Consider the following 27,974-nt stretch of genomic DNA (forward strand, 5'->3'; position numbering starts at 1 on the left):
CCTTTGATGATTTGTCCCGCGGTTTATTTTGACTTTGTTCTACACTTCCGGCTTAACAAACCGGGTGTGACGTAATATAATGAGAGCGGCGCCGATTGGCTTAAAGTCAAGAAAAAAAATGCAGTACAGTAGTTTTGATTTTTATTTGAGCAAAGTTTTAAGTTGTGATTTTATTTTGTATAGTTTATGGATTGTAAAGTGCTAAATTAATAAAATTTACTATTTAGTCACTTATCAATCTGCCCATCCATTTTCACGCAGGACATTCCCAAACCAACAACGGGGCAAAATTTGAAAATGTATTCATTCTCTTTGGATAATAGGAAGCAAAGGCTTCGAAAGATTAACCTGTTGTCGGATGCTCCACGTTTAGGGTACTGAGACCTGCTAACGTTCTGGTCAGCAGGCAAAATGATAGCAATTGCAATGCCAATGCTCCAAGCACTTGCGCAATAACTCAACTCTCAAGTCAACTCAACTGTATTTATAAAGCACAAAGACAACCACCGCTCTATACAAAGTTCTGTGCATGGAGCAAAAGTAAGTCATAAAACAACAAACAAGCAATAAAACAAACAAAGACAGTTAAAAGCACAAAAGACAAAACCAAAACCAAGTCTCCTGATGAGTCATTCCGACAGTACAAGCTAGCTAGTTATCAGTTAAGCTAACTGTTAGACTATTTCTTTTTCTACTGCAAATGCTTATTCTACTTTTTATTGATTGACATTCCGTTTAATTTATATTTAATTTTGTATATCATTATTCAGTCTTCATTTGTAGTGATCAAGCTATTTAACCGATTTCTTTCCAGTTATTTTACAATTACCAATTATTTTCTTTAAATGTATTTTTTAATGTGGTCATTTCTGAACATCATATCAATTTGTAGTTATTAAGTAAGAAGAAGTTTTTGCAACTAATGTTGTTACCATTAAAGTTATATCAGCCGAGCTGCTTCTTTTACTTCTTTGGTGTGGCAGGAGGTAAATGTGTCCAGGCCACTCCTATGATAATGCAATGGTTGAGAAAAGTGATTTCTCTGTATGCGAAAGCTTGCGTAAAAAAAAAAACTGTCTCAAAGGTGCCACTTCTGTCTTATTGTTTATTTCTTCTTTGTACCTTTCACTGGTATGGATGCCCTGTGGCAACATGCTGCCTCTCACAGGTCAGTCTTGGTATTACAACACAAAACTGGTTTGGGAGCGGAGACCTATGACTGTCGGGTTATCTCTTTCCAAAACTTGAGATGAATATATACTGTACATTAGCCATATTTTTAAAGAAGAAAGCAAATGGTTTTCATCTGTCTTCTTTTATAAATACATAGCTAAACAGTATGTGCAAATGAGTCATACTCTAATACAATCACATCTTTAGTGGATATCTCCTGAAAAAAAAAAAAATTGACGTCAGCTGGATGGCTGACTTGTCACCCTTGTGGAAATAACTTGGTTGTAAACACTTGTTTAGTTTGTCGTGTTAAAAAACAATGTCCATGTTTACTGGGAGTTCACATGCGGACTACCACTGACGATTGACACGGTGGCTTCTTTGCTACTGGCTCGCATCTTGTCCTCGATGAGCCCTTTTCCACTCTAACTGCAATCTTTCACTGCACAAAAAGTTTTACAGCTAACCTTCTAATGTCCATGAATAACTCTCGCTACCCTGGCTGGAGATACTGTGAGGGAAAGAAGGATGAGCTATCTGTGGTGGTGAGGAGCCGCCAGAGGAAATCCGAGTCGTCCTCCGGGCGCGAAGCCTCCATCACCACCGGGTCGCTGGCGGCGGTCTTAAGGCGGACTTTTCTGTGTCGAGACGCCGACGTGGCACTTTTATGCTGATGAGAAGTCCTTGAGGTGTTCTCCAAAGCGTCAATCGGCTTTAGAGAGCCGCAAAAGTTCATGTGATGTGGAGCGGAGGGAGGATGTGGCCTTCGGAAGGAGGTATTAGTTAACGTGTACAAGCTTTTATCAGAGTTCCTTTGTCCTGTTGACAGTCTGCAATTGAGGACCACGGCGATGGGAAGAAAAGACACAAATGGACAACAATGAAGTATCTATTGAGGCAAAAATTAGCTGTGGACATAGGAAGTGATCACACCACTGAGTTTCTGATAAAATGAAGATGACCATGATAACACAGTGTCTGCAGACTTAAGCAATTAGGATTTTTAAATCTTTTTTTTTTTAAAGACCACTTCTATCAAATTTAACATCCCCCTTTCACTCGGTGTGGGAGAGATGGATTCAATGTTATATGATTGTCACTTATGGTAATGCATTTTTTTTTTTAATGTGTCAGATACCCGAGGTATCATAGGTATAAACCACATGTATGGAAATTTATGGACCACTTTATATACAGTGCTCTCCATAATTATGGACACTCCTGGTTTTATATATATATATATATATATATATAGTATTACAGTACACCATACTCACCGAAATGCCTGTCTCACTGCTCTCTCGGGAGGCGAGGGGTAGAGCTCAAAGTCTTTTTGGATAGCCCCCCGCAGTTCTTTCAATTCTAAAAAGGTAGTTAAAAAAATGACCGATACAGACAACCATGTCAATGATGTCAACGGGATTAAAATCTTTTTTTTTTTTTTTTTACTGCAGTAATGTACTAGACTAGAGGCTCAACCTTGGCCATCAGCGTCAATGGGCCTCTAGATGGTAGCATTGGCACAAATGTTCCAGCAGCACTTACCTGCAAGGGTTGGTTCACTATTGACTCCCTCAGCCTGACTCCTGCATTGCTTTTTGATCATTTCCTGCAAATGACATTGCAAAAATGCGCATGCATGTTATATTAACTGTGCATATAATACGATGGTGTGTGACTACTGAAGCCACAGTGATAAAGTAGATGGCAAATATAGAAGGTCTAAGGAAAGAGCAAGAGGAAGCTAATAGGGCTAAAAATAACAAACAGGGAGAGAGGAGAGGAATTTCTGTATGTGACCACTAAACGCTTAAACAGAAGTGTTCCATCATAATTTGCCCTAAAAAATTCACATCCAGACAAATGACAACCAGTCTGGGTATGTGTACGCCTGTTAGCAGGCCGATTGAACGGTGAGTTCGATTTTTCCACTCAATATTACATGAACGCAACAACCTTTTCACATATAAAAAGTGGATTTAAAAAAATGTAGCATATTTTCCCTTGTGTGACTCAAACTATGTCAACATCTGGCCTCAATAAGTCATAACCCTGACAATTATGACAACATCACAGGCATGTGTTGCCTCTAGCCAGCAAGGATGCAGAAATGTGAGCATCTAGAGGAGAAAAATGTGCTTTTTGCATGTGTTTATGCAGCAAATATATATATGAGTATGAAAAAAAAAAAGTTTCACGGTGAGTGCAATCCACGCTGCATTCAAACGGATCACTTCAATACAATAAATATGACTGTTATCCACACATAGTTGAAGGCTTTAGGGATTAAAACAAAAGAGGATGAAATATCAACTCCTTCCTGTTTTACCTGTATGTGCTGTACTTTTGCTTTCAGTGCCGCACATTCTTCAGCGAGGATAGACCTGCAAATGGTTACAGTGGTCGGTAAGGAGGTTGGCATTTCAATGTGATTAAGTTGTAAAAAGGGGAAGTAGAAGGTAAAGAAGTTAGGGTACAGATGTACTGTATTTTATGTCAGATTGGTAGCCAGATTGGTAGGTACAGTTCATAAGAAAGCAGGTATGTATTTTATACATATTTACAGGTAATTGGTAGGTGGGTACAATGCCTGGTCGTGAATAGTGATTTTCCATGAATAACTCATGCTCCCCCTGAAATTGATTCTAATTTCCTAAATGAATAGTTAGTTCAAATGATACTCCCTTTAAAATGATTATAATGAACTAGATTAATAGTTCAAAGTAGGGCTAGGCGTTTTGCACACAATCAAACTGTGAATAAGCATCTCGTTCTCTTCATCTCATTTCTTTTTATCCTATTTTGTTGTTCTGGGTTTTATTTTCACCAAATCCTGGGACTTCTTGGGCTAACCTGGGACTGCAGATATCATATTTCAAGCGGAAATAGGTGTTGGAATTCTTTAAATCCTTGAAAAACGTAATTTAAAATATAACTGGAAAAAGTAAAATTAAAATAGTGACAATGTAAAATTACAAAATAATAGCAATTGAAAAAAAAAATACCGGCTGTTCCTGTAGTTTGCTTGTTGGCCTCTTAGGGGCAGTGTGGTGCCGTAAATGCGTAGACACGTACAATGAGATAAAATTAGAGTAGAATAAGAAAGTTGCGATTGAGTTCGATTAATATAACTCTTTTTCACATCTTAGGAAGAATATGTGTCTTTGAATAGTGTTATCTTACCTTTGTGGATGTGTTACTACAGTGCTCTTGCGTGAATATTAGTTACTTGAAGAAATATCACCTCCGGAGGTTTGATGCTAGTTTCCTGTTAGCATGTCAATGGGATTTTACATGGACTTTAGCATTAGCACTGGCGATGCTTTTAAAACAAAACACGACTTGAGACAGTCGACGTGCAACGATTATTCGACTGGCATGGGAAAATGTACACTTATGGACCAGGTTTTTCTCGGTTTTGCAATTCAGTTCGCATTGACGCAAAATTAAGTAGATTGTCAGGAAGATGTGTCAGTTGCTAACGAGGAGAGGTAGATATTAGAGCAGGAAGGTATTGAGGTAAGCGTAGATAAAACACAAATCTTTTCAAAGACTTAAGACATTTATTCTGAAGTTCTTTTTCCATTTGAAATTTATGGAGACAAAAGCTAGACAATCTAGGTCATGTAGGAAACGGCAGGTCCCCAGTTACACTATAAATGAGTCTCTATTTAAAAGTTGCCCGCAAGCAGGAGGAGATGGCAAGGACAAATTCAGTAAGTCGAGGGGTCGTCCCTCTCTAGTTACATAAGCGCGTTCGGGTCGTCCGTCGACTGGCGTCCAGCACGGGAAGCACTTTCTCACAATGGATCTTTTTGTTTTGCTCAAGTCAGGAAATGGAAGAGAGAAAGAGAGGGCGGGAGAAAGGAGAGGAATGGGCCCTCTTCCAAGGTAGCCTCATTGACCGCACTGCTACACCAACCATGACGCGAGGGATGGAGGAAGAAAAGGAAGGATGAAGAGTGAAGGAGGCGAGAAAAGGGGAAAAGCAGTCTGGGGCAAATGAGGCAAGAAAAATGGGTTGACACTCCACTCAGTGTGTTTAACAACCAATTAAGTCCAATACAATAAAAAGCAGAGATGCTTTGACTTAATGTTTTCCTGACTCTTCCAGACATCAGACTTCCATTTACAATTTACACAACTTAAAACTACTTTACAGTTTGCTCATTTTCTAGATTTAGGGTAGGTTACAACAGTATTAGACTATGTGCAACAACAGAAAGTTAACTGTGTCTATTAGGACAATGAAGAAAAAAAATCTCAACCCCACGATTATATAATGAGTTGTGTCTGAATGATATGGATTTTTCTACGCCGAATGCATCCATTATCTGCCGCTTATCCGGGGTCAAGTTGTGGAGGCGGCAGCTTCAGCAGGGCCCAGACTTCCCTTTCCCCAGCCACGCCGTCTAGCTCTTCCGGAGGAATCCCCAGGCCTAGCCGGGAGACATAGTCTCTTCAGCGTGTCCTGGGTCGTCCGGCCTCCTGCCGGTGGGAAATGGCCGGAACAACTCATCAAGGAGGTGTCCAGGAGGCATCCTAATCAGATGCCTGGGCCACCTCATTTGGGTCCTCTCAATGCCAAGAAGCAGCAGCTCGACTCCTCAGCTTTATCTGTCGATCTCTCGCTTCCTACCCTCAACCGTGAACAAGAACCCAAGATACTTGAACTCCTCCACTTGGGGCAGGATTTCTTTCCTAACCTGGAGAGTTGGGTGAACTCCCATGCACCCTCGAGGACCCTGCAGAGAGTGTAGAGCTGGTCCACTGTTCCGCGGTTGGGACGAAAACGATCTGATGAAATAACAGTGGTTCGATAGGTGTTTTTTTTTTTTTTATCCTTTGCAGGTCCAGTGATGTCTAAGTTACTGCTCACCCAGAACGGCCACCACCGACCACAAAGTGGTGATTTTGCGTTGCATTAAGGGACGTGGAAGCCATTTTAGAACCAAAAATAAAGATAGATGAGGCACGAAGCCAATGATCTTTATGCGGCGTGAGAAAAAGCACAAAATTCTGAAAAAAAAAAAAAAATCCCGTGTAATCACTTTTCTTTTTAAATCAGAATCACCTCTCCAGTGCATGATGACAATAATTTAATTAAATGATTCAATTGAATTAAGTCCTAACAACTTTGCGACTTACTTCAGATGTTCAACCACATTGTTGATGTCGATGATATTCAGCTTGTCCTTCATGGCTTCAATCTCCCCTTCGATGCTCGACTGGGTGGACGAGCGCGAGCTTCAAGACAGAAAAGCGAAGGTCAGAGGGTTACATCGTGAGAGTTGGCAACGTCGCTCGCCCACACCTGAGGTCATCTTTGGGCTCGGCGCAGACGTCAGGTCGACCCAAGGCAAAGTTGACCGTCTTCACGTCGTAACGACTTAAGAACTCCTCATCGTGCCTGCGATGACAAGACAACATCTGCTACGTCACGGCGCATCAAGGCTTTCTAAACAAAATAATAGAGGAGCTCAGCCATGATTATGAGCCTTATAAACATCGGCCTTAAAATGGAAAAAGTTGAGCAGCGGCATCATATATTCTGGAAATGCCCTGAGGGAGGAAAACAAAGTAACTAAAGCAGGCAGCCGCAGGCGAGCCAACAGCCTGCTTGGTTTTATTGTCCCTGCATTAGAGAAAATGAGTGTTTTTTAGCCGGAGACAAATCACACAGATACTGACTGCTTTGTGTGTGTGTGACAGAGAAAATGAATGGTTGGCGCGGCACCAGGACAACACAGGAGGAGTCCAATAAGATAAATCAGTTGACGTTTATAAGGCAAACACCCCCCCCCCACCGTACAACCTCATATAAATGGCTCAAATATCACAATAAAAAAAAAAAAGTGACATTTGCCACCCACGACTCCCGCGGGTGTGGCGGCAAGCAACTCAACGGCGTCAGGACTCCCTCCCCCGCCCCGACTGCTACTGGGAAGTTGCCCTGGTAATTAGATTGCTGATGTATACAATATCGGCCCGCCAGGATAAAAAAAAAGTATTAGCGCTTGAGGGATTGCTTGCTTTGCTCGATGCTTTTGCAACGACAGAACATTAAACTCACTTAAATGAACAACGCGTGACACTGTTATCGTCTTGTGTAGGTCACTTTTATGAACTCAGTTACAAACCCGAGAGTGTGTCGAGTTTCGCGGCCTCAGTGCATCGCGGGTTTTCAAAACGTATTCATCAAAAAAGTATTCATGAAAACGATATATATATATAAAAAAAAACTAGCACATGCCTTTGGCCACTATCTTAAAAGAAACGCCAGCACTAATCATCTTAATTCCTATTATGCTTGCTTTTTGTTTGCAGATTGATAGAACTGATCTACTGGGAGCCGCACACACCTCTCACCGCATTGTCTCAATTATGAACGCACAAACAAGTTGCCACGTCGCTGAGTCCCGACGTAATTAGCTCTTCAGTGGAATTTTGCTTGTCTGCAGCTGTGCAGAAATAAACGTGCCGTGCTAGAAAAAAAAATCTGGAATCAGCAAATCACCATAAAAATCTAACTCAACAGATTTTGTTTCAAAATTGTTCCCCAGTTAAATAGATCAATTAAAAAAAAAAAGAAGAGAAAATCAAAAGGAAGGAAGTCTGCAAATTGATCAAATAAATAGCCGCAAAACGAGAAAAATGGAAGGAGAGAACATGTTGGGCTATTCTCAGAGGTTACACAGGGCAACATTCCTGCCAGCAACAACTTAGTTGCCAGGAGAATTACTAACACGCGCGAGCAAACACACACACACGCATACACAAAGCCGCTTTACGACTCGCTTCTGTTTCCCAATAAAAGTCATTTGATTGCCAACAACTAGTTGCCCGTCCAATGGCCTGACATTAGCGTGAGAAATTAAAAAGCAAACAGCAATTAGGATGTTTTATAACCGCTCCTTAGATTTTTATAACACGGATAACTTCGCCTTCATAAAAAAAACTGTTACAAAAAAAAAAGATAGACCCAGAGTACCGAGGATGTCACTGAGAGCACTTAAAAAGCGGCATCAAACGCCCCGATTACGCAATGTTTCTTCGCTTATCACAGCAGCACATTTTTAAGATGCGTTTTTTTTTTTTTGCCGACCACTTAGCGCAGGCCCATATATTCAATCCAATAATTTAACGTGGCGCTAAGAGGGCCTCTAAAATCGACGCTTTAAGTGACTTATTGTATCGCAACACCCTTGTGACATGGGAGCCAAGTAGAGCGTTTTATGGACGTCTTTGTTGAGGGGGGTGGATGTGCGTAAGGGACAGGAGAGCAAGAGGGCTTATCGTTCTCTTGCATCCCAGCTGTTGAGACAAAGCAAGACGTGGTGGGAAGACAAATTACAAGCACACAAAAAAAAGGATGACTGGCCTTCACTTTCTGTCCAATTTTTACGTGAAAATAGAGTTGTTATCGATCAAACATCCATGGCAGGGGAAACGTTTTGCCCCACCAGCGGCCACAAGCACACCAACTTGCAAAATATTGTTGAAAAATCCACAGTGGTCACTGAAATAACTACTGGCGAGATTGAAATCTGCCAAAACAAACATTGACCAGCTACAAATGGAAGAACGTCTGTTGGATCGGAGTATTTTTATTTTTTTGGCAAGTCACTCTAATTCTCAGCTCTATGTTGTCGCTTGCAAAATACAGCATAGAAGGAACTCTATCAACTGTGAAACATTGAGGGACGGGATGTTTTGAATATTGATAGCAGGTCCAAAAAATAGGGTGCTGACCCAAAACACACAAAAAGGCGGAGAACAAATTAGTGGACTATTCTGAAGATGCCTTTGACGATACCTTGGGGTTGTGACAAATTGAAGTACAAACACCAAACAGTTCAGACAAGTTCATTTACAAGTTCGTATAATAATATTAATAATAACTAGGGGCTGCCGGAAATGGATTTTTTTTTGGAGGTGCTGATTCTGATATTCGGCAGAATAAAACTATAAATCCGTCAATTAATTAAAAAATATATTTAAGGAATGAAATAACTTTCTTTTTTTTGAATGTGTACGTGTGTGTGTTTGTGTGTGTGTGTGTGTGTTGGGGGAAACTGGTGACTGCTTTGCAGTTTTCCAACCGACAGAAAAATCTGCAAAAATCGACAAACTTTTGGATTTTTTTTGTCAGGGTATGTTTAACTGGCATTATCTTTGTCGAATGTTGTAATTTGTTAATGTATAAAAGGAAAAAAAGCGGGGGAAATTTGATAAAAATACGGAAAAAAAAAATCAACTGATTTTTGTTGATTTTAAAAGAGCTAATATCGGCTGATAAAGTAGGCTGGCAGATTAATCAGTCAAGCCTTGGTAACAACATAGTAATAGTACAGTAATAACAGCGCAGCATTCCACAAGCCTTGCTCACTTTGATTGTGACTTTAATCGCCAAACATTATGTTTGGATTAATGTGGAAACTTGTCACGTGATTCTAATTAAGAACAAATTACAACACGGGCTGTGTAAGAATGAAATGTTGATATTTTTTTTACATGTAATGAAATTCAGTTTAATCTGACATGGACATTTTTTTTAACCCACGATATGTACAGTGAACCTTCAGGACCAAGCTATGCCGCGAACAACAAAAATGAATGAATAATGAATGCCTTGTGGCGTCATTCAATCCCACATTTATAACATTACCAGAGCAAATGTTGAAATTAAAATATTTCATTTTTTTTTTTAAATCACCCATGAACCTAAAAAAAAAAGTTTTTTCAAACATCTTTGCTGAAACAAGAAGCAGCTTGTGGGCAACACCGACCTTCCCTCCCTGAGGAATTTCTCCTGGAGATTATTCAGCAGCATCCTGACCTCGGCCCTCACCAGCTCCTTTATCACCGGCGGGTCGGCAAGGGGGCTCCTCCAACGGGAGAACTGGGTCCCAGCCTGCTGGCTCTCCTGCCATATCTTGTACCACATGACTGCCTGTCAGAGCAGAGCACAGGGGACATAAGTGGTGGCAAATTAAATTGGCATCAAACAAAGAGCACAAATCTAATGGCTTCACGGCACTTAGTATTTAAAAAAAAGAAAATCACATTTGTAAACCAATGGTAGTGTGATTAGTCACGATTTCTTTCCTCTTGTGTTGCTCAAAGCTCGTTCCGGTTTTTAACATCTGATCGCCACCATCACCATAAACTGTTCTGCGATTGTAAATATTGCCCAGGTTGTTGTCCGACTGTCTTCAGAGCAGATCAAGGAGGGAAAAAAAAAATAACTCTTAACACACACACCACACCAGAGGATAATCAGCCAGGATAATCTTTCTGAAACATTCATTAATCAAGCGACTGCTGGGGAAAAAAACGCATCAAAAAATTGTCCCCGCGCTTAGCCTGAGTTCTCGCCGCAAACGCACACAATTCCTCGACTCAAGTCTCACAACTTACAATGAAAACTCTTGAATTGTGCTTTGGAAACAAATCAGAAGATAATAAGGGGGAAAATAGCGAGAGGGGCGCATATGTGTCTGGCTGCCATTAACGCACTCCACACCTGCTTCTTGTCAATCATGACTGACCTCTTTCAGTAAAAATGTCTCTTCAAAGGAATACACCAGGGGACCTGGAAACACATGCTTTTTTCTTTTTGTGTGTGCGTGTTTAGCATTGACAGCATCTACACACGGCCAGTTAGCGCGGCTTCCTTTGTGGGCCTTTGGCTGCCGACTGGAGTGTTTATGTTAAAGGCTTCATGGCTCAAAGGCTGAAGAGTGGATTTTGCTTCCCGCTCTCCCTCCCCGCCCTCCTTCCTTCCTTGCGCAGTAAAACAGTAGATCTCACGCAAGAGTTATTTTAAGGGGAGTGCTGTGAAAACACAAATTATTACACCGGGTTCGTGTATACATGGAAGATTTATTTTTGTTCGCTGTAGGAAGAAGAAAGGAAGCGAGAGAGTGGTCTTGCCGAAGCAAATTTAACCGCGGTAGACAATGTGGACCGTGATGGGGCGTGGGGGGGGAGTCACTCGATAGTTTTCACAACGGTGCATGGAAGCATGGGATTCATTATATGGCTGCGGTCGAAACACACAGTGACAGAGGCTGGGTACATCCTGGACTGGTTACCAGTCAGTCCTGGGGCACATGCAACAGCCCAACAACTCACTCCTAAATGTACGTTTAGAAATTGCAATGAACCTAACATGCACGATTTTGGACCAATCTGATCAGAAGATGGACAATTACACACCGGCGGTGCTAGAGGGGGGGCCGCGAGGGCCTTCACCACCCCCGAGGATATGTGCTTAGACTCCCAGGTGCCAAGATAAATAATTTACTTTTTCTAAAGAATATTTTGAGTTTGTAAAAAAAATAAATAAATAAATAAATAATTTTTTTTTGCATATAATCGATGGAACATGAAATGAATTGGGAAAAAAATATAACAATTAAATCCTAAAAATTCTCCACAAAACATTGATAAATATTCAATGCTGACAAAAAATTGGAAGAAGACTCCGCACAGGAAGATAGAGTGGGTCTAAAAATTCAATCTTGTTCGAATGCTACTTTTTATTTTTTTTTGTGATGTATAAAGAAAAAGAATGGAACAGCTGAACTTTATTTGGGGTCAATCAGAGGCACTTTAAAATGGTTGCTAATTGGCTAATTCTGAACACAGATCCCCAGTTATAAGATGATGTGAACATTGTCTCAGTTGTTCATTTATACTTCCCTACTCTAACAGATTTGAATCTTTCTTCTATTGAGTTGCGATGGTCCACGTCACGCTAACCGTGGAAAGAAAAAGTATTCTTAATACTTTTTTTTTTTACATTACCAAATTACAAAAGCTGACATTTATAAAGGGCGCGTAGACCTGAAAAATGGGAATACACATTCAGTTATTTATTTATTTTTTGGGGGGGAGTGGTTAACTTACTATATTTTTACATCTGTGTGACAATTAAAATGTGATTAGCAATTCATTACATTACATTTAAGGTAAAGAACTCATGTATCAATGTGTCTTATAAAGAGTGTAGGATTAGCCTCTTTTTCGCCGTCAGAACTCGCTGAGCCACTCGCTGCCTGCATGTGTGTGTGAGTGTGTATGATTTGCATATGAAGTGATTCCTTCTGCATCATTCTAATTTGATTTCCGTTCTCCAGGCCTTTAATCGTCGCCAATTATCATCTTTTGCATGTGGAAGGCCATTAAAGACGATTACGTAATTGGGGACCTAATATGCCCCTGATTTTGTGTGTGTGCGTGCTCGTGCGTGTGCACGTGTGTGTCTGTGTGTGCCAGGGTTTCATAATTTTTCATTATAGTTAGTTATTATTTCATTTTGACTTTTGCTTTTCAAATTCAGTTAGTTTTTACAGCGGATTTCCAGACCCTAACGAAACATATTAGTTTTAGTATTAGTTTTAGTTTATTTGTAGAGTGCAACATAAAAAAAAGGTTGTTGCGTATTCTGTAATACTGTAAAAGTAAGGATTTTGATATCACCTTTTTTCAGACCAATACCAGTAAATGTACTAAAATATTGAGTTGTCACATATACCGATACCAAGTATCGATACCACTCGTACTTCTTTTGATATATATATTTTTTTTACCCCAAAACAATGAGTTACTTTTAAAGAAAGACCTATATTCCTAAAATAGCATTTTACTCCAAATTACATGAAACAAATGGCAATTTTGTGTTATCTTTTACTTATAGAAATTGCATCTTCATGGGCATCTGTCAGACATGTATGCCTTTTGTTCCCGATCGTAAAACGGCCACAACGGCCACAAGAGGGCGGCCGAACCGATATTTAAATAAGGCCGGGCACCAACTGTAAAGCAAACGTCAATTCCCTAAAGACTGATTGCGATTCTTGTTTTTTCATTTTTTTTGTGTGTGTTTGTTAACCTCGGTGTGTGTGCGAGTGCTTATGCCTCACAAGGAATGAAACATCTTCTGAGTGTGTTTTTCTTTTTTTTGTGCTCGTCTCACCTGAGGTGTCAGAAAAGCAACATAACAGTATGTCAGGCCCAGTCGGCTTTATCTATTTATTTGTTTCTTGTATATTTGTCAGGTTTTGTTTTTCAGTCCAGTTGCTGTGCTGACTGCAGAGTGACGGATAACATTAATCAAGAGCGGATGACAGAAAGCACAAAAGCGAGAGAAAAAAAAAAAAAAAAAAAAAAAAAGCGTTGTGTTTGCAATGAGACATTTTTGATACCATCACGATTTGCAGTATCACATAAGCGCCAAATTTCAAGAAATAGTCCATGAATATTGTTTGAATTCAAACGGTACACCTGGGCGACAAAACATACCCGTCAGCAACGTGACAATACTTTTGTTCAGTGAAGGTAATTTGTGCATCAGATCTCTGAGCTCTTAACTTCAGATTTGGACATAAGACTGAAATATTTTTAAGTCTACAGCAGCAATGAAGCCTCTCGCTTCCTAAACTTTTCGAAAGGAATGTTTTATAAGCAATTGTGAGGTGTGACGGCGTTTTATAACACTTCTTCTGAGGTGTGATTTGTTTTTTGACTTTTCGTGGTGGGCCGGATCAAATGCTTTCGCAGGTTCCCCGCCTCAGCTCTTGCAAGTTCTTATTCAGAATTCCTCGAAGGCAAAGGAGGGGTCTGTTCCTTTGATCCACCTGCCAAAGTGACCCTGATCCCGCTTATATCGGGACTTGTCATCAGTACACCAAATCTGTCTTGAGTGGGGTCAATAAGCCAGAGCTGAGGGAGAGTTCAGCGGGTCCTTGTGTAAATATTGATGTCTGGCTGGCTCGCATTTGGACGGCGGTGCCTCTTTTAACCCAGGATGGCTTTTATTCAGCAGCCTGGGAGTTGTAATTGCTGAGTAGAAGCAGCTCAACCAAACTTCTTGCAAAACCTAAGTTCTTTTTCGTTCTTTTACTTTAACTGCCAGGACTGCTGAGGTGGGCAAAATTGGACTCACTCCGAGAACTTTCAAATGAGGGCAAATATTTATTTTTATAACCATATAATTTTAAACAGAATTCACGGTGACAAAAGAAAGGCTCTGACTGACAATATAAACCATAAATTTCCCATATCGCTTATCCTCACCTGTGTCAGAGGTGAGACGGAGCATAATAGGCAATGACTAGCATGGAAAAAAAATTCTCTTCCCTAACCATCAAGCATCTTTAGATGGCAAGTAGTTTTTCTCTATTTTAATTTTATTAGATCAGGATATAATGTCTTCATTGTCATTGTATGGTGAGGAAACGAAATGAAAATGAAAATGGAGTAAGATGTGTGCCTGCTTTGGCCACCAGGTGGCAGTATTAAAACAGACAGATTCACATAACTGTTCATTGAGAGACCTCAGCTCCTCAGTACAGCACTAATAGTTTTTCTTCACTGAGGATGCTCTTTCACTTGTATACCATTTTGCCACCTATAAAGACACTCAAAGCACTACAGTTCACATTCGACTACGGATGACACAGCCTCAGTGTGAAAATGTCATTCAGTATCTTGCACGAGGACACTTTGACAGGGGAACGAACCCAATATGTGACTTTGAGTACTGTTATATTGTCTGTCTACATGTGTTGCACAATCATTTGTATTTAAAATATTATTTCCCACCCCCCAAAAAGTAAATCCCCCTCACCTCTGCGTGTAGCTCTGTGTACGTGTCAACCAGCGAACGGCCCAGCGTGGCGTGAATCTTGGGCATCTCGGACCTCGGGACATGCTCAATAATCAGACTCCACAGAGATGGACCGGGGCACCAAGTCTGGTTCCCGCTGGTAGACTGCATATGGCTGGCAGTCCGTGGCTGAAGAATAAACAAAAAAGTTGTGTTACATGAGTTAAGTTACACGAATCAATGGAATGTTTTTAGCATTCTTCCAGTCGAATTTGATAATTAACTCACATCCATACATCAATTTTCTATAGAGCTTGTCCTCATTAGCGTGGTAGGTGAGCTGGAGCTGATCCCAAGGCACACCCTGGACTGATCAGTCACAGGGCATCCATTAACAAAAAAAAAAAAAAAAAAAAAAACATTTTATTATTTAACACTGTTTTACTGCTGCTAATTTAGAAGTGATCTCTAATGCACGGCCCCCAACTCTACTGTTTAAAATATGAAGCAGCTGATTTGATAGATGTGGGCAAAATAATATCTGGAGTGCCCCACTGTCATATGGTGCTTCACAGGGTTCAATTTTGGGGGCCACTGCTGTTTTCATTGTATTTGCTGGCCCAGGGTTCCATCTTAAAAAAAAGCAAGGTATTTCTTTTTCATTGCTGTACTGCTGACAGTCAGATCTACAATGTGTCCCGCTAAGCAAAAAGGACGCTATGTCCTTAGGGCTTCTTTCGTCCTGTCTGGAGGAAATCAAAGCCTGGATGGCACTGAAATTCAGTTAATAGGAAACAGAAGTTATAATGTTTGGTCTCAGTGGACCTTACACAACCATCCCTGTTGACATGGGCCCCCTGGCATCTCATCCAAAGGCAACAGTTTCAAAGTTGGGTTTTAAATTGGTGCTGATGTTATATCTATCCTTTTTCCATCTTGGGCAGCTGGCGAAAGTAAAGGCCCTCCTTTCACAACAGCACTTGGAAAAAGTAATCCATTGATTAGTTACATCTAGAGCTAGATTACTGTAATGTATTTCATTTTGGAGTCAGCCAGTCCTTCCTCAAGCATCTCCAGTTGGTCCAAAAAGCTGCTGCTCGCCTCATAACTTGGGCTCGTAGGAGGGAGAACATAACACGAATTTGGGTCTCCTTTCACTGGCTCTCTGTACACTTTAGAGTTCATTTTAAGATTTGTTTTGAAATCTTGAAACAGTCGTGCCCCACATTACCTCTCTGAGATCTTCCACCTGTGCCCAATGCCACATGCCAGAGGTTACTGGATGTACCGAGAACTAAGCTTCAGAGGGAATCGAGCTTCTTCCGTAGACACTCGACTAATCTCCCGTTAAATTAGGCAAGCCTCCTCAAATTTTAAAACTCATCTTAAAACACATTTTTATTCTTTGGCTTTCGACTCAGCATGTGACTTGAGATAGTTATACCGCATTTACTGTCTTTTTTTAAATTCAATTATTGTTTTAACAGTGTTTCATGTCTGATTATTACCTTATGTACAGACTTTGTATGCAACTGTGGTTGTTTCTTAAGTGCTCTGTAAAAAAACAAGTTGAGTAGTAAGCAAATTAATGAGTGTTATATGAGCTTAACAGTGTAGCGTGTTAACGGGGGCAAAATACTATATTTGGTTTTAATTATTATTTACTTTTCTGAGTTTATGCATGAGTGTATTATAACACTCTGTCGTATAATACCATAGTTGACTGACAGGTTGCTTTCAGAGTAGCTAGCCAATGCTAACGACAAGCTTTGAGGTTAGAGACGTGTCTACGGACACATTTTGTAAATTGATACAACTATGAAAAAAAAATCAAACGCTCCGGAATGGATACAGTGTGTTTAATTTCTATAGAGTATAAAGAATTAGTAAATGGCACTCACCGTCAATCTGCCCTTTGCACGACTGAGGTGGTATCCAAGGCTAACTTGTCAGTTGCTATGGGGAGGAAGTATCGCGAGATGTCGCGCTCGCTGCCGCCACCTCAGGTGATGTCACGGCGCACATATTTGGATTTTTAATACTTTCATATTACGTCAGACCATGCCGTCACTTTAATGATGTCACTTTAAGGTAGTAGTGCGGCAGACGAGGGTATAAAAACGTCTTGAAACTGCTCACAAGTCTCTTCTAAAAGCCCACTAATGGAGCTTTTGGGGGTGGACGCAGTGTTACCACCCCCCCTCCCCTCAATGCCTCCACCCACTTTCCCCCCTCAACTCCAGACACCAGACGGACTTTGGTGAAGCAAGTTCCAAGACTTGGAATTAAGTCAACAAGTTTTAGCAACAATGTGACAAATATTTCAAGGAGGAAAAAAAATCCCACCCACCCGACCTTCCTGGATCATTTTCACCACACTGAGTTGTGATTGAGAATCATGTTGTCGAGTCGGCTCCTCTTTGCGGTGCTCCTGTGCGCCCAGGACGTCTTCTGCTTCTCAGTGGGCGGCCAGCAGCAGCAGCCGCCGGCGGAGAGCACCTGCGAGGCCAACGATAGCGTCTACTACCTGGGGGAGTGGTACTTTCTGGACTCAGACCAGTGCACCCAATGCGAGTGCACCGCAGAGGGCTCGGTGTGTGCTCGCACCGAGTGCACCACCTTGCCGGCGGCGTGCATCCATGTGAGCCACTACCCCACCGACTGCTGCCCTCGCTGCGAGAGGATCGGCTGCGAGTACCGGGGGGTGGTCTACGAGCTGGGGCATAACTTCCAGGTAGGCACCCGGTGGAACCTGCGCGACTCTTCCACCATGAAGGAATTTGAGAAAAACGTAATGAGTGAATCCCACCCTCCTCGTCCAAATTATCAAAGCTGATTCTATTGAACAATATTAAGTCATCTTCGTCCTTACAAGATTTAGAGGACACGAACCAATCAAATAAAAAGCAAATAAATGTTAATTACTAGAAATGAACACCATATGAATTGAATGTATGAAAAAAAAAAAAAAAAAAAAAAATATATATATATATATATATATATATATATATATATTATATGTATATATATATGTAAGAAAATCTAGCTCAATTGTAAAAAAAGAAACGACCTTTATAGGTTAACAGTGGATAAAAATACATTAACAATGACCCCCCCACCAATTTAAATAGTGAATTACTTGCATTTCAAGAGTAAAAAAACACAAACGTACACATCACCTACTCACTTTAACTGTACAATATTAAAAAATAAAAAAGGTGTAAATGTAAAAGTGTAAACGTAAACGTTGGCTGCCAGGATGGCCGAGTGGTCTAAGGCGCCGCGTTCAGGACCCAGTCTCCCCAGGAGGCCTGGGTTCGAATCTCGAATTTCCCCATTGTGGGACTAATAAAGGCATTATTATTGTAAATAGTCAAATAATTGTAGAAAAGGACAAAAGTTAACAAAAGTGGGAAAAAAATCATAGATACAAATTAATCAAATCAAATTCATCCCAAAATTACGAAAACATGAAAAAAGTTTTAAAAATATTGATTTTAAAATATACAGTTTAAAAGATGCAATTCATTTAATCACTTAAAAATAACACAAGACATTAAAGAGTGCATTTTAAAATATATATTAAAAATAAATGTTAAAAGTAAAACCATAAAAAATAAAAATGAAAGAGATTTTTTTTTAAAATGTGTAAAACTCGGGATAATAGCTGTACAACCTAATAGCAGGTTTGCATACTACATATTCACCCATTCACCTGCAGGCCAATTAACAGAATATTTTTTTTACTTAAGATATTTAGGCTCATGTTCATCTCACTTTGGAAGCATAGAAATGAAAAGTGTAAAGAAAAAAAAAGTGATCTTTTCATGCACTCAGCACATCCTCGGCACCTAGTAGCAAATGGCGCCCCCTATTGAAAGTGGGAGTTAGTGGACACTACAATAGGTACACCTACTTGTGAGATACGGTCCAGTGATTCAAAAATTGACAGCTTGACCACTGTCTTTCTAACAGTGTAATATCTACTCAATACAATTAATATGTCAAATGAAAATCACTGCCTTTTTTGGGGTGGGGGTGGATATTTCAGTCTTAGCGCTATCATAAAGTGATAATGACAATTTTACGAAAGCAATAATACTGAGTTATTAATCTAAAGGTATTGGTTTCTATATCTAGCTGCACGAGACTCAAATTGCTACAAAGATCCACTCCAAGAAATATTGAAGATTGATCAAGTGCAGGTGTTTTAACCATATTGACTTGTGTGTTTTCTAGCCAAGCGAATGCGAGCAGTGCACGTGCGACAGCGACGGCATCGCCCGTTGTTTGGTGGCCGACTGCGCGCCCCCACCGTGCGTCGACCCCGTGTACCAGCCCGGAAAGTGCTGCCCCGAGTGCAAGGACGGTGAGAGTCCACGTTAGATCTAAATAATACAGAGTCACATAAAAGCCGGCTCCACACTATTACACATTTCCATTTTAGTTAATGCAACAGACCATTGGACATGAGCAGCAGTGATGCTTGTTGTAGTACCAAAACTGACCTGAGCGTGGCGGCATGGAGCATTGAAAATTGTCAATAGAATTAAAAAAAAATCCCTGAAAAATTACAATGTTTGCAAAAATCCATGGTGAGAAATATTGAAGACCTATGATATTATTTAAATCGCCTAAACAATACATTTTATTACAAGAATATATTAAAGATGAAAATTGTTAAACAAATATAGAAAATACTTAATGTTAATTGCTATTACAATAATTGTTTTCAAATAACACCGAATTATACTGCAAATCAAAACGTCAAGACTAAAATAAATAAAACTAAACTAAATACTATACATAAGAATATGCAAACTAAAGCATAAACTATAAATATTTTTTTTAATAATCACTTCAAGTTAGAGTCACTGATGGTGTAGTGGTCCACTTGCCTGACTCGTTTGCGGGGCAGCTCCCACGTTAAGACCGATTGATGGAGATTGACATTGGAGACATCCTGCAATTGGGCCTAAAAGTTAGACATTTGACCCAATTATCGTTGTGTCTGCCCGTTAAGTCAAGACCAATGAAGTTACGCATGATTAATTGCCTATTTTACTCCCCTCAGGTCCAAACTGCTACGTGGATTCATCCCGCAGCCGGGTGATTCCCGCCGGCGAGCCCGTCTGGGTTGACTCCTGCACCAAGTGTCGTTGCCATGACGGCCAGGATGCCGGCTACTGGGAGGGCAACCGCCTGGCCACCTGCTCCCGCCTCAAAAACTGCACACCCGAGCAGTCCGAGATGCAAAACTGATAATCGGTCATCCATCTTCACCAATGCACCAAAGACTTTTTTTGGGCTATTAAAAAATATACAGGAAAGACGGACTTTGGGGTAAAAGTGACATAGTGTAAGAAGTTGTGCTCATGCACGTTGAACACATTAAAAGTATGCACGATCCAATTGTCAGTGCGCACTTGTGTACCAAGCAATTTGAATTTTCTTAGACACGACTTGAGTAGTGTTGTCAATCGCGAGTGACTTGTTCAAACAAGCAAATCTTTCGAATGTTCCGCTTCAAAAACAAACGTGTTCTTTTCTTAGAGCTGTTGAGCTGATCAGCAAGCAATATTAATTCCCTTGACCATTACAATAAAATTTGAATTTAAAAATTACATTTAAGTAAATTATAAGTACATTTACATTAACAATTACTACTAATCCACTTAAAATATTTTAAAAAAACATACACAAATGTCAATAGTATTTTTTTTAAATGTGACAAAAGTAGAAAAGGCAGTTTGAACCCCCCAAAAAATAAGAAAATGCCAATAGGAAAATAATTGTAAAAATTTTTTAAAATATTTTTTATGATGACAGCGGCGATATCAGCATATTTAGAAACATCTGCGTGCATTTTTAGGGCTGGTAGTGCAAGAAAGAAAAAACTTTTTAATATGTCAAAAAAAATAAATAAATAAAATATTCCCAGTTGTATGACTTTGCCAAAATCAGAAATAACACCAACAAATGACAGAATCACCATCAATCTTTAACCCGAAGTTTTATTGATTGTATAGAAAAATTAGTTTTGATATGACATAATGCATACTATATAAGATAACATTTTTAACATTCAATATACAAAAAAAAAAAAAAAAAAGCTTTTAGATTTACAGTAGGTATATATATTTTTTTCATCTTAAAAATGCCTTCGGGCCTGAACGTCCCGACACAGGAAGCCCGTCCTGTTTGTGGGAAGGAAAACACGCGAGCACCCGAGGTGTACTCGACCACCAGTACGGCTTCACTTCAAACATCAGAGCACTCCGAGTCCATTAGCAAACATGGAGCACTTCTCGCCGCGTCGCTGAACGGAAATGAATAGAATTGCGAAAACCCACCTTGGTGTAAATGCACACTGGGGGCCGCTCGCGTCTGCCCTTTACTCCCATCAAATCCAATTAGGTCTGACTGATGTGATGCAGTAAGCCTGCCGGCTGAGTGTGTGTCTATCGGAAGATTTCATACATAAAAATAAAAAATATGCAGCAATTAGTAAGCTCTGGGTTATTTTTGGCATTGCTATTGAAAAATCTCCAAACTTCTAATCAGTATCTGTTCTTTATCTCAGTATTTATATTTCTGACACCTGTTTTTTTTTTTTACTTCGGTGAAAACAGAATACTAGTCAGTACTTGATTTGAATACTTAATTTAAATCTAGTTCTTAATTTTTTTTGTAATAAATCCCGCAAAATTCACATGCGAAAAAATGCCGACTAATTTGATGGAATATTAATCGTTGAGGGACAAAGGCAAAATGAAATGTATTAAACATGAAGCAGAACTTACATTTGTTGATAAGTGGAAACAAAGCACGTTGGTTTGTCTTAACGTCCCGAGAACAACCACAAAAAAAAAAATGGAATAAAACTGCGCTTCATTGTTTTACGATCAAGTATTTCAAAGCATGAAGATTCAATCTGTTCAAACAGCTGCAAGTGTGCACTCGATTGCAACCTTCATAAGAAACAAGACAAACTGGTGAGTTGAAACGCAAAAGTCGCCTTGTGCCATTAGCCACGCCCACCGGCAGACACTCGTCACGATCTCCTTCAAGGGGAAGTCAAGCCGAAAACTTTCTTTACAACAATATGTTCTATGCGGCTTCACTCGTCAAAACTCGGCAGGGCTTCGATAACGACCAATCATGGCTCTGATTCGGAAAACAGGTGAGCCGTGATTGGTCGTCACCTGAGCCTAGAGCAACTGTGATGTCATTTGAAGTCGACAAACATGACAAAATGGCCACCTTCTGAGATGACTAAAAATGGATGCATTTTGTTGTTTAACTCATATTCCCAATTGCGATATGAATCAAAATGCAGTGTTTCGGGTCGTGAAAGCGCAGAGAACAGATTATTGCAAAGATTTTTTTGGGGGGTTGACTTCCCCTTTAAAAATGTCTGCCCACAAGATTTCTCACAAACCTGCAGTTAATGTAGCTTCGGTTGGGCTAGGCCAATTTATCGCGATTTGAACCCTTTTCAAAATAATCAAAGGCCAATTTTTTTTTACAATATATTCATTATTTCTCATGAAATAGTAAATGCTGTCAAGTGACAAAACACTACTCAAAAACTCATGAGCCACTTAAAAAAAAAAAAAAGTATCTGATGGCTGCTGCGTTGTTGTGACTTCATTCATTATGCTTTTTTTCCCCATTAATGATTTTTTTAAAGCCAATATTGGATTCGAAATCAGCATTATCTGAAAAAAAAAAAAAAAATCAATTTCCGGTTAGGTCGAGTCCTACATGTGAAACAGTCCAGTTGTGTGAAACGTGATCAGGTGTGCAGATCCTAATTATGAAGCCTTCGCCGATGTCGGTTGCATTCAAGAGTGTCGAGCGGCAATCAGGAAGATAACAGAGCCTGCAATCAATGTGACTTGTCTCGCTTATTGACAGTTTTGGATTAAGGGGTCATTTAAGTTTAGTTCAAGGGACTGTAGTTCGAGGACACTCCCCCTGGTTACTAATTTGTATTCACCAAGAATATTTTGCTTTTCAAAATGAGCTTCGTAATTGCTTGATTTATAACAGCCTTTGATACACTAAATTACGAGCATTAACCAGGAAACCACAATTAAAAAAAAAAAAATTAATTCATAAAAGATATAGATGTCTCCTTTTGCGTTAGAAGTCTTCAACAATTGATGTTTCACTTTTCTAAAAGGACTGCTCTTCATATAATATTAAATATTTATTTGTGGGCATATATATTTTTTTTAATTGGAATTGACTGAGTTCTTCTTTACTGTTTACCATACAGCGCATACTCGTGATTTAGCACCCGCCGATTTGTCTCTGAATATATTTTTTTGTATTTTTTAAAACACATTTGAAAAATATATTTTTTAAATTATTATTATTATTGATATTTTCTTTTTTGTGGGGGTGCAACTCAAGTTTTTCAGGGAAAACGGTTAATGGAGGTTTATCCGTTTTTTTTTCTCAAGAATTTTTTGTGATTTAAAAAAAAAAAAAGGAAAAAAAAATTCACGTCAGTTATAATTAGGGTGAATTATATTATACTGACCCAAATGTCCCACAAATAGTTGCGGCCCACTCTACTATGAACTGGAATTTTATGATTAGGGTTGAATGAAAGCTTTTGGCACCCGTACATACATAAATTATTATTAGTTTTTTTTTTTAGTATATTTTCCGCAAACGATAAAAATGATTCAGTTCAATCAAGCCAGTCATCCAAAGCTAACATATTGCAGCTGTAACCGCACACAAGCTTTCGTCGCCTCAATAAACCAAACCATTTAATGACTTTATAACATTTTATATCGCCTCATAACCCAAATTAGAATATTGTCCAGAGGCGGGTGATTGCATTTGGCTGCTCTTGGTGGCAACTAAAGCCTGTCGTGAGATTTGCTAAATAGGAGGGCGGAAAAGGTCAATGAGACTGTGCAAAGGCAATCAAAGGCGATAACATGCAAAAACAACCCCCAAAAAAATCCATAAAAAGAAGTGAAGACAATGTGAATGTGCGAATGCGTGCGTGCGCTCGACAGAACTCCTCTCACAAAACAAAACAAAAAAAAAAAATCTTGAGGTGGAGATTAGCGTACTGAACACATTGGGGACTTTTTTTTTCGTCCTCAAGACTCACCAAAGTGGAAACTAAAAAAAAAGAAAAAAAAAAAAAAGCATTTTGGTTAATAGTTCGTTATTTAAAACATGTCATTTAATTCATAGAAAATAACTACTGAAGGCATTAGCTCGGTGTATCATAAATACACGTTGGTGACAACAGAATGACAGCAAACAAAAGGATACAAAAAAAAGAATAAAAACAGTCTTGAATAGGTCTCAAGTGGGAAATGATAATGCACAGTTATATACGCTCGTAGTACTGAAAAAAACAAAAAAAAAGTGAGGAGGCTTGTTGATTCTGATAGCCCAAAATGGACAGCTGATGATAACGAAAGCTCACTATTACTTATTATTGGGCCGATTACCAATTTCAAGACATAAAAATCTCAAAACTGCTAAAACATCCACCAGTAGTCTGATTTTTGTTATCATGAAGGGAAATGTCCAAAATATTCTTTGCGATAATTTGTTCTGTTGTTACCATCTTAAAACGGTATTCTGATTTCTATTGAGTTGGCGGAATAAGGCTCAAGCAGATGAATCCATCCATTTTCATCAATTTCAGACTGCTGACATTTTGTCCTCTAGCGCCATCTGTTGTCGACTTGGCTTCAAAGTGCCCTCGGGGCTCGCGTTGCGAGCGTCACGTGACCAAACAGGTGCGTCTGTCTACGGCAATTAGCTTGTCTACAACTGGTGGATAAAAATCTTAGTCTGAGAAATAAGTAAGCACGTCTACAGCTGTACTAAATTTAGATTTTATTTTGAAAAATTAAATTATTTTCTTTTGACGTTTACTATAACACCTATTGAATGCATTCAAATGAAAAAAAAAAAGACACATTTCAAAATATTGCATTTTCGTGCCCTAATGGCAATACAGTGAAACGATTGACATTTTGTCGGAAAACTAACTGATGCCTACAATTGACAAATTCCACCAGCTCAATTCAACTCCTCCAAATGGACATTTAAGTCAGAGTGACGGGATAAACTAACAACGTAAAGTCCTTATTTATTTTGTCTATAATCACCCAGCCCGAATTAAATATAATTCTGTGTTTCAATGTGCAGTCACAGGCATAAAAATTAAAATTTTGGAGGAACGTGGCAAATCATGATGACCTCACATCACGTCAAATCAGATGATTAGCTCAATTGCCTTCTCTATTAAAATTCTCTCCAGTGATGCCATTTTCAAACGCTTGCCTCGCAGCTACAACACGTTGATGTTGTACAAGTTGCTCCAATAAATTTCAGTCTCTCTATAAAAAAACAAAACATAACTATAATGTCCTAGCATAGTCCCAGTGAGGGAGATGCAGGCACGATACATTCATTCGTTAGTGCCAGAGGCTTTGATTTGGGAATATTTTCGACTCGCACAAGACGATGTACACAGGCGAGCGAGATAAAGAGTGGCGTTTTATGCGCGCCCGTCGTTCGCACGTGGAAAGTGGCGTCTGTGATTTCCTCCATGCATCACTCATCACCCATCTTGCGGAAATCCACAAAAATCTCCTTTCAAAACTTCTATCGTCACATTGTGGTCCTCCCATCGCTCAATTTAATGGCTTTTTGCCATTTTGGGAAGTTTCACCTCAAGGTCCCTTTTCCGTGTCCTCCATTTCAGTCTATGAAACGCCATTCATCAAAATTTGGCCCCTCAATTCCAAAGTTGTCCAGAGGCTTAGAAGAGCAAGTCAAAGTGTTAAAAAAAAAAAAGGAAAAAAAAAAGGATCCCTCGCTTTGATGTGCTTGTGACTTCCTTGCTGCGATCCCAACCTACCTTCTATTTATCCTTTAAAAGGCCTGGGCGGCGGTTTGCCGATTTCCACTGAAATGTTAGTGTAGAGCGGGTACGTTTTGATGTGAACCACTCGATAGGTGAGCGAGCTGATGCCGTCCTTCTTCATGGTGTTCTTGGTGTTCTGGATTTTATTGAATCTGGACAAACAGAAGAAGGTCCAATTATCAGACTTTTTTGTTCAAGGCAGCGGTACCTTGACTTTTATGAGTGTAATTGTTTCCGCGACCAGGCCGTGACTCAATTTACCTGACCAGTGATGCCTCGGGAACTGAGTTACGGCTTAATAGATTTTTTTTTAAAAAATAAAATTCGGAAACAGGTCAGGACAAAAACTACGGAACCCTGAGAAAAGAAAATGAGAAAATAATTTGGTCATAGTTCAACCAAACAATTAACACCAGTTTTTTTTTTTTATTACATTTTTTTTGTTACCGTTATAGTTTTTGTTGCCTTATCCGGATTTTGCTCAATTTATGAAACACATTTTCAACTGACTTTTTTTTTGGGCTCATTATCTGAATTAATCAAATATTACTTCATATATTTTTTTTAATTTTTAGAAACACTACCCAACCAGTTTTTTACTTGTTTTGAGATATATATATTTATTTTGCGTGTGTGTTTTGGTTTTAAGGATTACACGCAACCGACCAAACTGATTCTTGACAGCAGGGAAGACGCGGGAAGCTGCAATCTTTTTCCTCGAAAGGCAAGAGTCAGTGAGATAAAAATAGAAAAAATAAGGGAAGAGGATTGACACTTCCACCTCAACGGGGTGGGGGTTGGGACGTACTTCGGGGAGGGGGGCGGGGGGGGGTTTCGTGGTGGGTGGGGACGAAATGCTTTAGAGCCAAGTGAGGCCCGCATGACAGAGAAGAAAAATGAATGCTGGTTGAACTCGGAGATAAAATTATATTTGAGGGGGGGAAAAAACTGACAGATGGATGGAAGAAGATATGCTGATATTAAAAAAAAATAATGAAATCTTCAGATAAGTCTGTCATTGAGCACGTAGATTAAAGCCATAGACTAATCCCCAAGTACATATAGAGAATATTAGATGGCCTCAATTTGCATGCTGGGACATAAAAACCAGCTCCAATGGAGGTTGATTTTAATTTGATGTACTTCCGAGACGCACATGTCGTAACACGTCGGGCGTACCGTTAGGCGCAGCGCAATCTCATCATATCCCCAGAAGAGCTGCATTGTCACTGTTTCATTGACATTGCCAGAACGGGATATTGTAGAAATACGTTTCAGATTGTGGTCGCAACGGAATGAATTGAAATGCACTTTCATGATGTATGCTCATTAGCCTGATGCACCGTAACTGAGCTAATAGCTCTGTCGTCTCACTCGGGGTGCAACTAAATCGCCCTAATTGATTCCGCGGAGGAAGAAAAAAAGACATTTTAAAATCCATACACAGACACAAAGAGGCTGAACATATAAATGGAATATTGAACATGCCTGTGAGTAATTTATACGGATATGCGTGTGTGTGTGTGTGTGTGTGTGAGTAGGTAATGAATACGGCTCCTTTCTCGATAGCACTGACCCGATCTCATCGTTATGCCTCGCCAGGGCGGATGCACTGTTGAGTGAATGTGTGTGCGTGAAAGATATCACACTGAACAGTCAAAGCGCAGCTAGCCTGGATAAACCTATTAACGTGCCGGGAAACGGACGCTGCCGAGTTTATCGCCGCAATGGAGTGACGCACCTGTGTGTATTAAATAAGATCATATATATATATTTTTTTCCCAACAAATTGACAGTATGACCAGGGAATATTCAAAATGCTTCCATCACTCCATACAAGTATGCATCATTTAAGTTTTCCCCCATATTCAGTCCCATAACACTTTATATTATTCATGCATGTTTTTGCTATATAGTACCCAAAGGTCATAATAATACCCAGCGTTCGCACAGCTTTGGCCGAAAGCCCGAAACGTCCCAAAATACAACCGCAGCCATAAAAATGGCCGCACTAGCTAAGCACTAAATCTTAACGCTCGAGTACTTTTGGAGCGTCCTGCCGAGAGACCGACGGGAGTCTCTTTTCTATAAGTGGCAACGTGTGTTTCAGTCGTGGCGGTCAGGATGCTGAATGATTCATGTGGCGAGACGTCCACGTGCATTTAGGACGGAGTAAATAAATCAAGCTTGAGGTAGATCAACTCATTTGTCCACTTATGTGTTCGCTAAATCCAATGGGAGTCCGTTTTTTTTTTTATACAGTATACG

At 39.7% G+C, this 27,974-nt stretch overlaps 3 protein-coding genes across 6 annotated transcripts in view; 1 reads left to right on the forward strand and 2 right to left on the reverse strand.

Moving 5' to 3' along the window:
- Window positions 1–1,091: 1,091 nt before the first annotated feature.
- Window positions 1,092–16,840, reverse strand: ccdc24 (coiled-coil domain containing 24). Of its 3 annotated transcripts, none has more exons than XM_088311292.1 (9): window positions 16,690–16,840; window positions 14,810–14,977; window positions 9,963–10,126; window positions 6,488–6,583; window positions 6,322–6,420; window positions 3,503–3,557; window positions 2,719–2,782; window positions 2,451–2,535; window positions 1,092–2,003 (listed from the first exon to the last, which is right to left on the reverse strand). In XM_088311292.1, exons 2-9 carry the CDS (start codon window positions 14,957–14,959, stop codon window positions 1,667–1,669), a joined length of 1,050 nt encoding a protein of 349 aa, XP_088167418.1. In that variant the 5' UTR covers window positions 14,960–14,977; window positions 16,690–16,840; the 3' UTR covers window positions 1,092–1,666. The 3 variants fall into 3 exon arrangements, with proteins under 3 accessions (XP_088167418.1, XP_088167419.1, XP_088167417.1); XM_088311293.1 differs by lacking the exon at window positions 16,690–16,840 and adding an exon at window positions 16,297–16,337; XM_088311291.1 differs by lacking the exon at window positions 16,690–16,840 and adding an exon at window positions 15,077–15,115.
- Window positions 16,841–17,026: 186 nt separating this feature from the next.
- Window positions 17,027–20,200, forward strand: LOC148326171 (von Willebrand factor C domain-containing protein 2-like). Its single transcript, XM_088311565.1, has 3 exons — window positions 17,027–17,522; window positions 19,028–19,157; window positions 19,863–20,200. Exons 1-3 carry the CDS (start codon window positions 17,187–17,189, stop codon window positions 20,048–20,050), a joined length of 654 nt encoding a protein of 217 aa, XP_088167691.1. The 5' UTR covers window positions 17,027–17,186; the 3' UTR covers window positions 20,051–20,200.
- Window positions 20,201–25,472: 5,272 nt separating this feature from the next.
- The window catches only part of b4galt2 (beta-1,4-galactosyltransferase 2), a 62,950-nt gene continuing 60,448 nt past the window's right edge, over window positions 25,473–27,974 (reverse strand). For both annotated transcript variants that reach the window (XM_088310998.1, XM_088310999.1), the window contains one exon: window positions 25,473–25,858. In XM_088310998.1, the coding sequence (XP_088167124.1) occupies window positions 25,708–25,858 (151 nt within the window). In that variant the 3' untranslated portion in view covers window positions 25,473–25,707. The remainder of the gene's footprint in view (window positions 25,859–27,974) is intronic.

This window comes from Idiotropiscis lumnitzeri, chromosome 12 (assembly GCF_059441095.1).
Source record: "Idiotropiscis lumnitzeri isolate Australia: NSW breed Sydney's pygmy pipehorse chromosome 12, RoL_Ilum_1.0, whole genome shotgun sequence".
Taxonomy (NCBI): Eukaryota; Metazoa; Chordata; class Actinopteri; order Syngnathiformes; family Syngnathidae; genus Idiotropiscis; species Idiotropiscis lumnitzeri.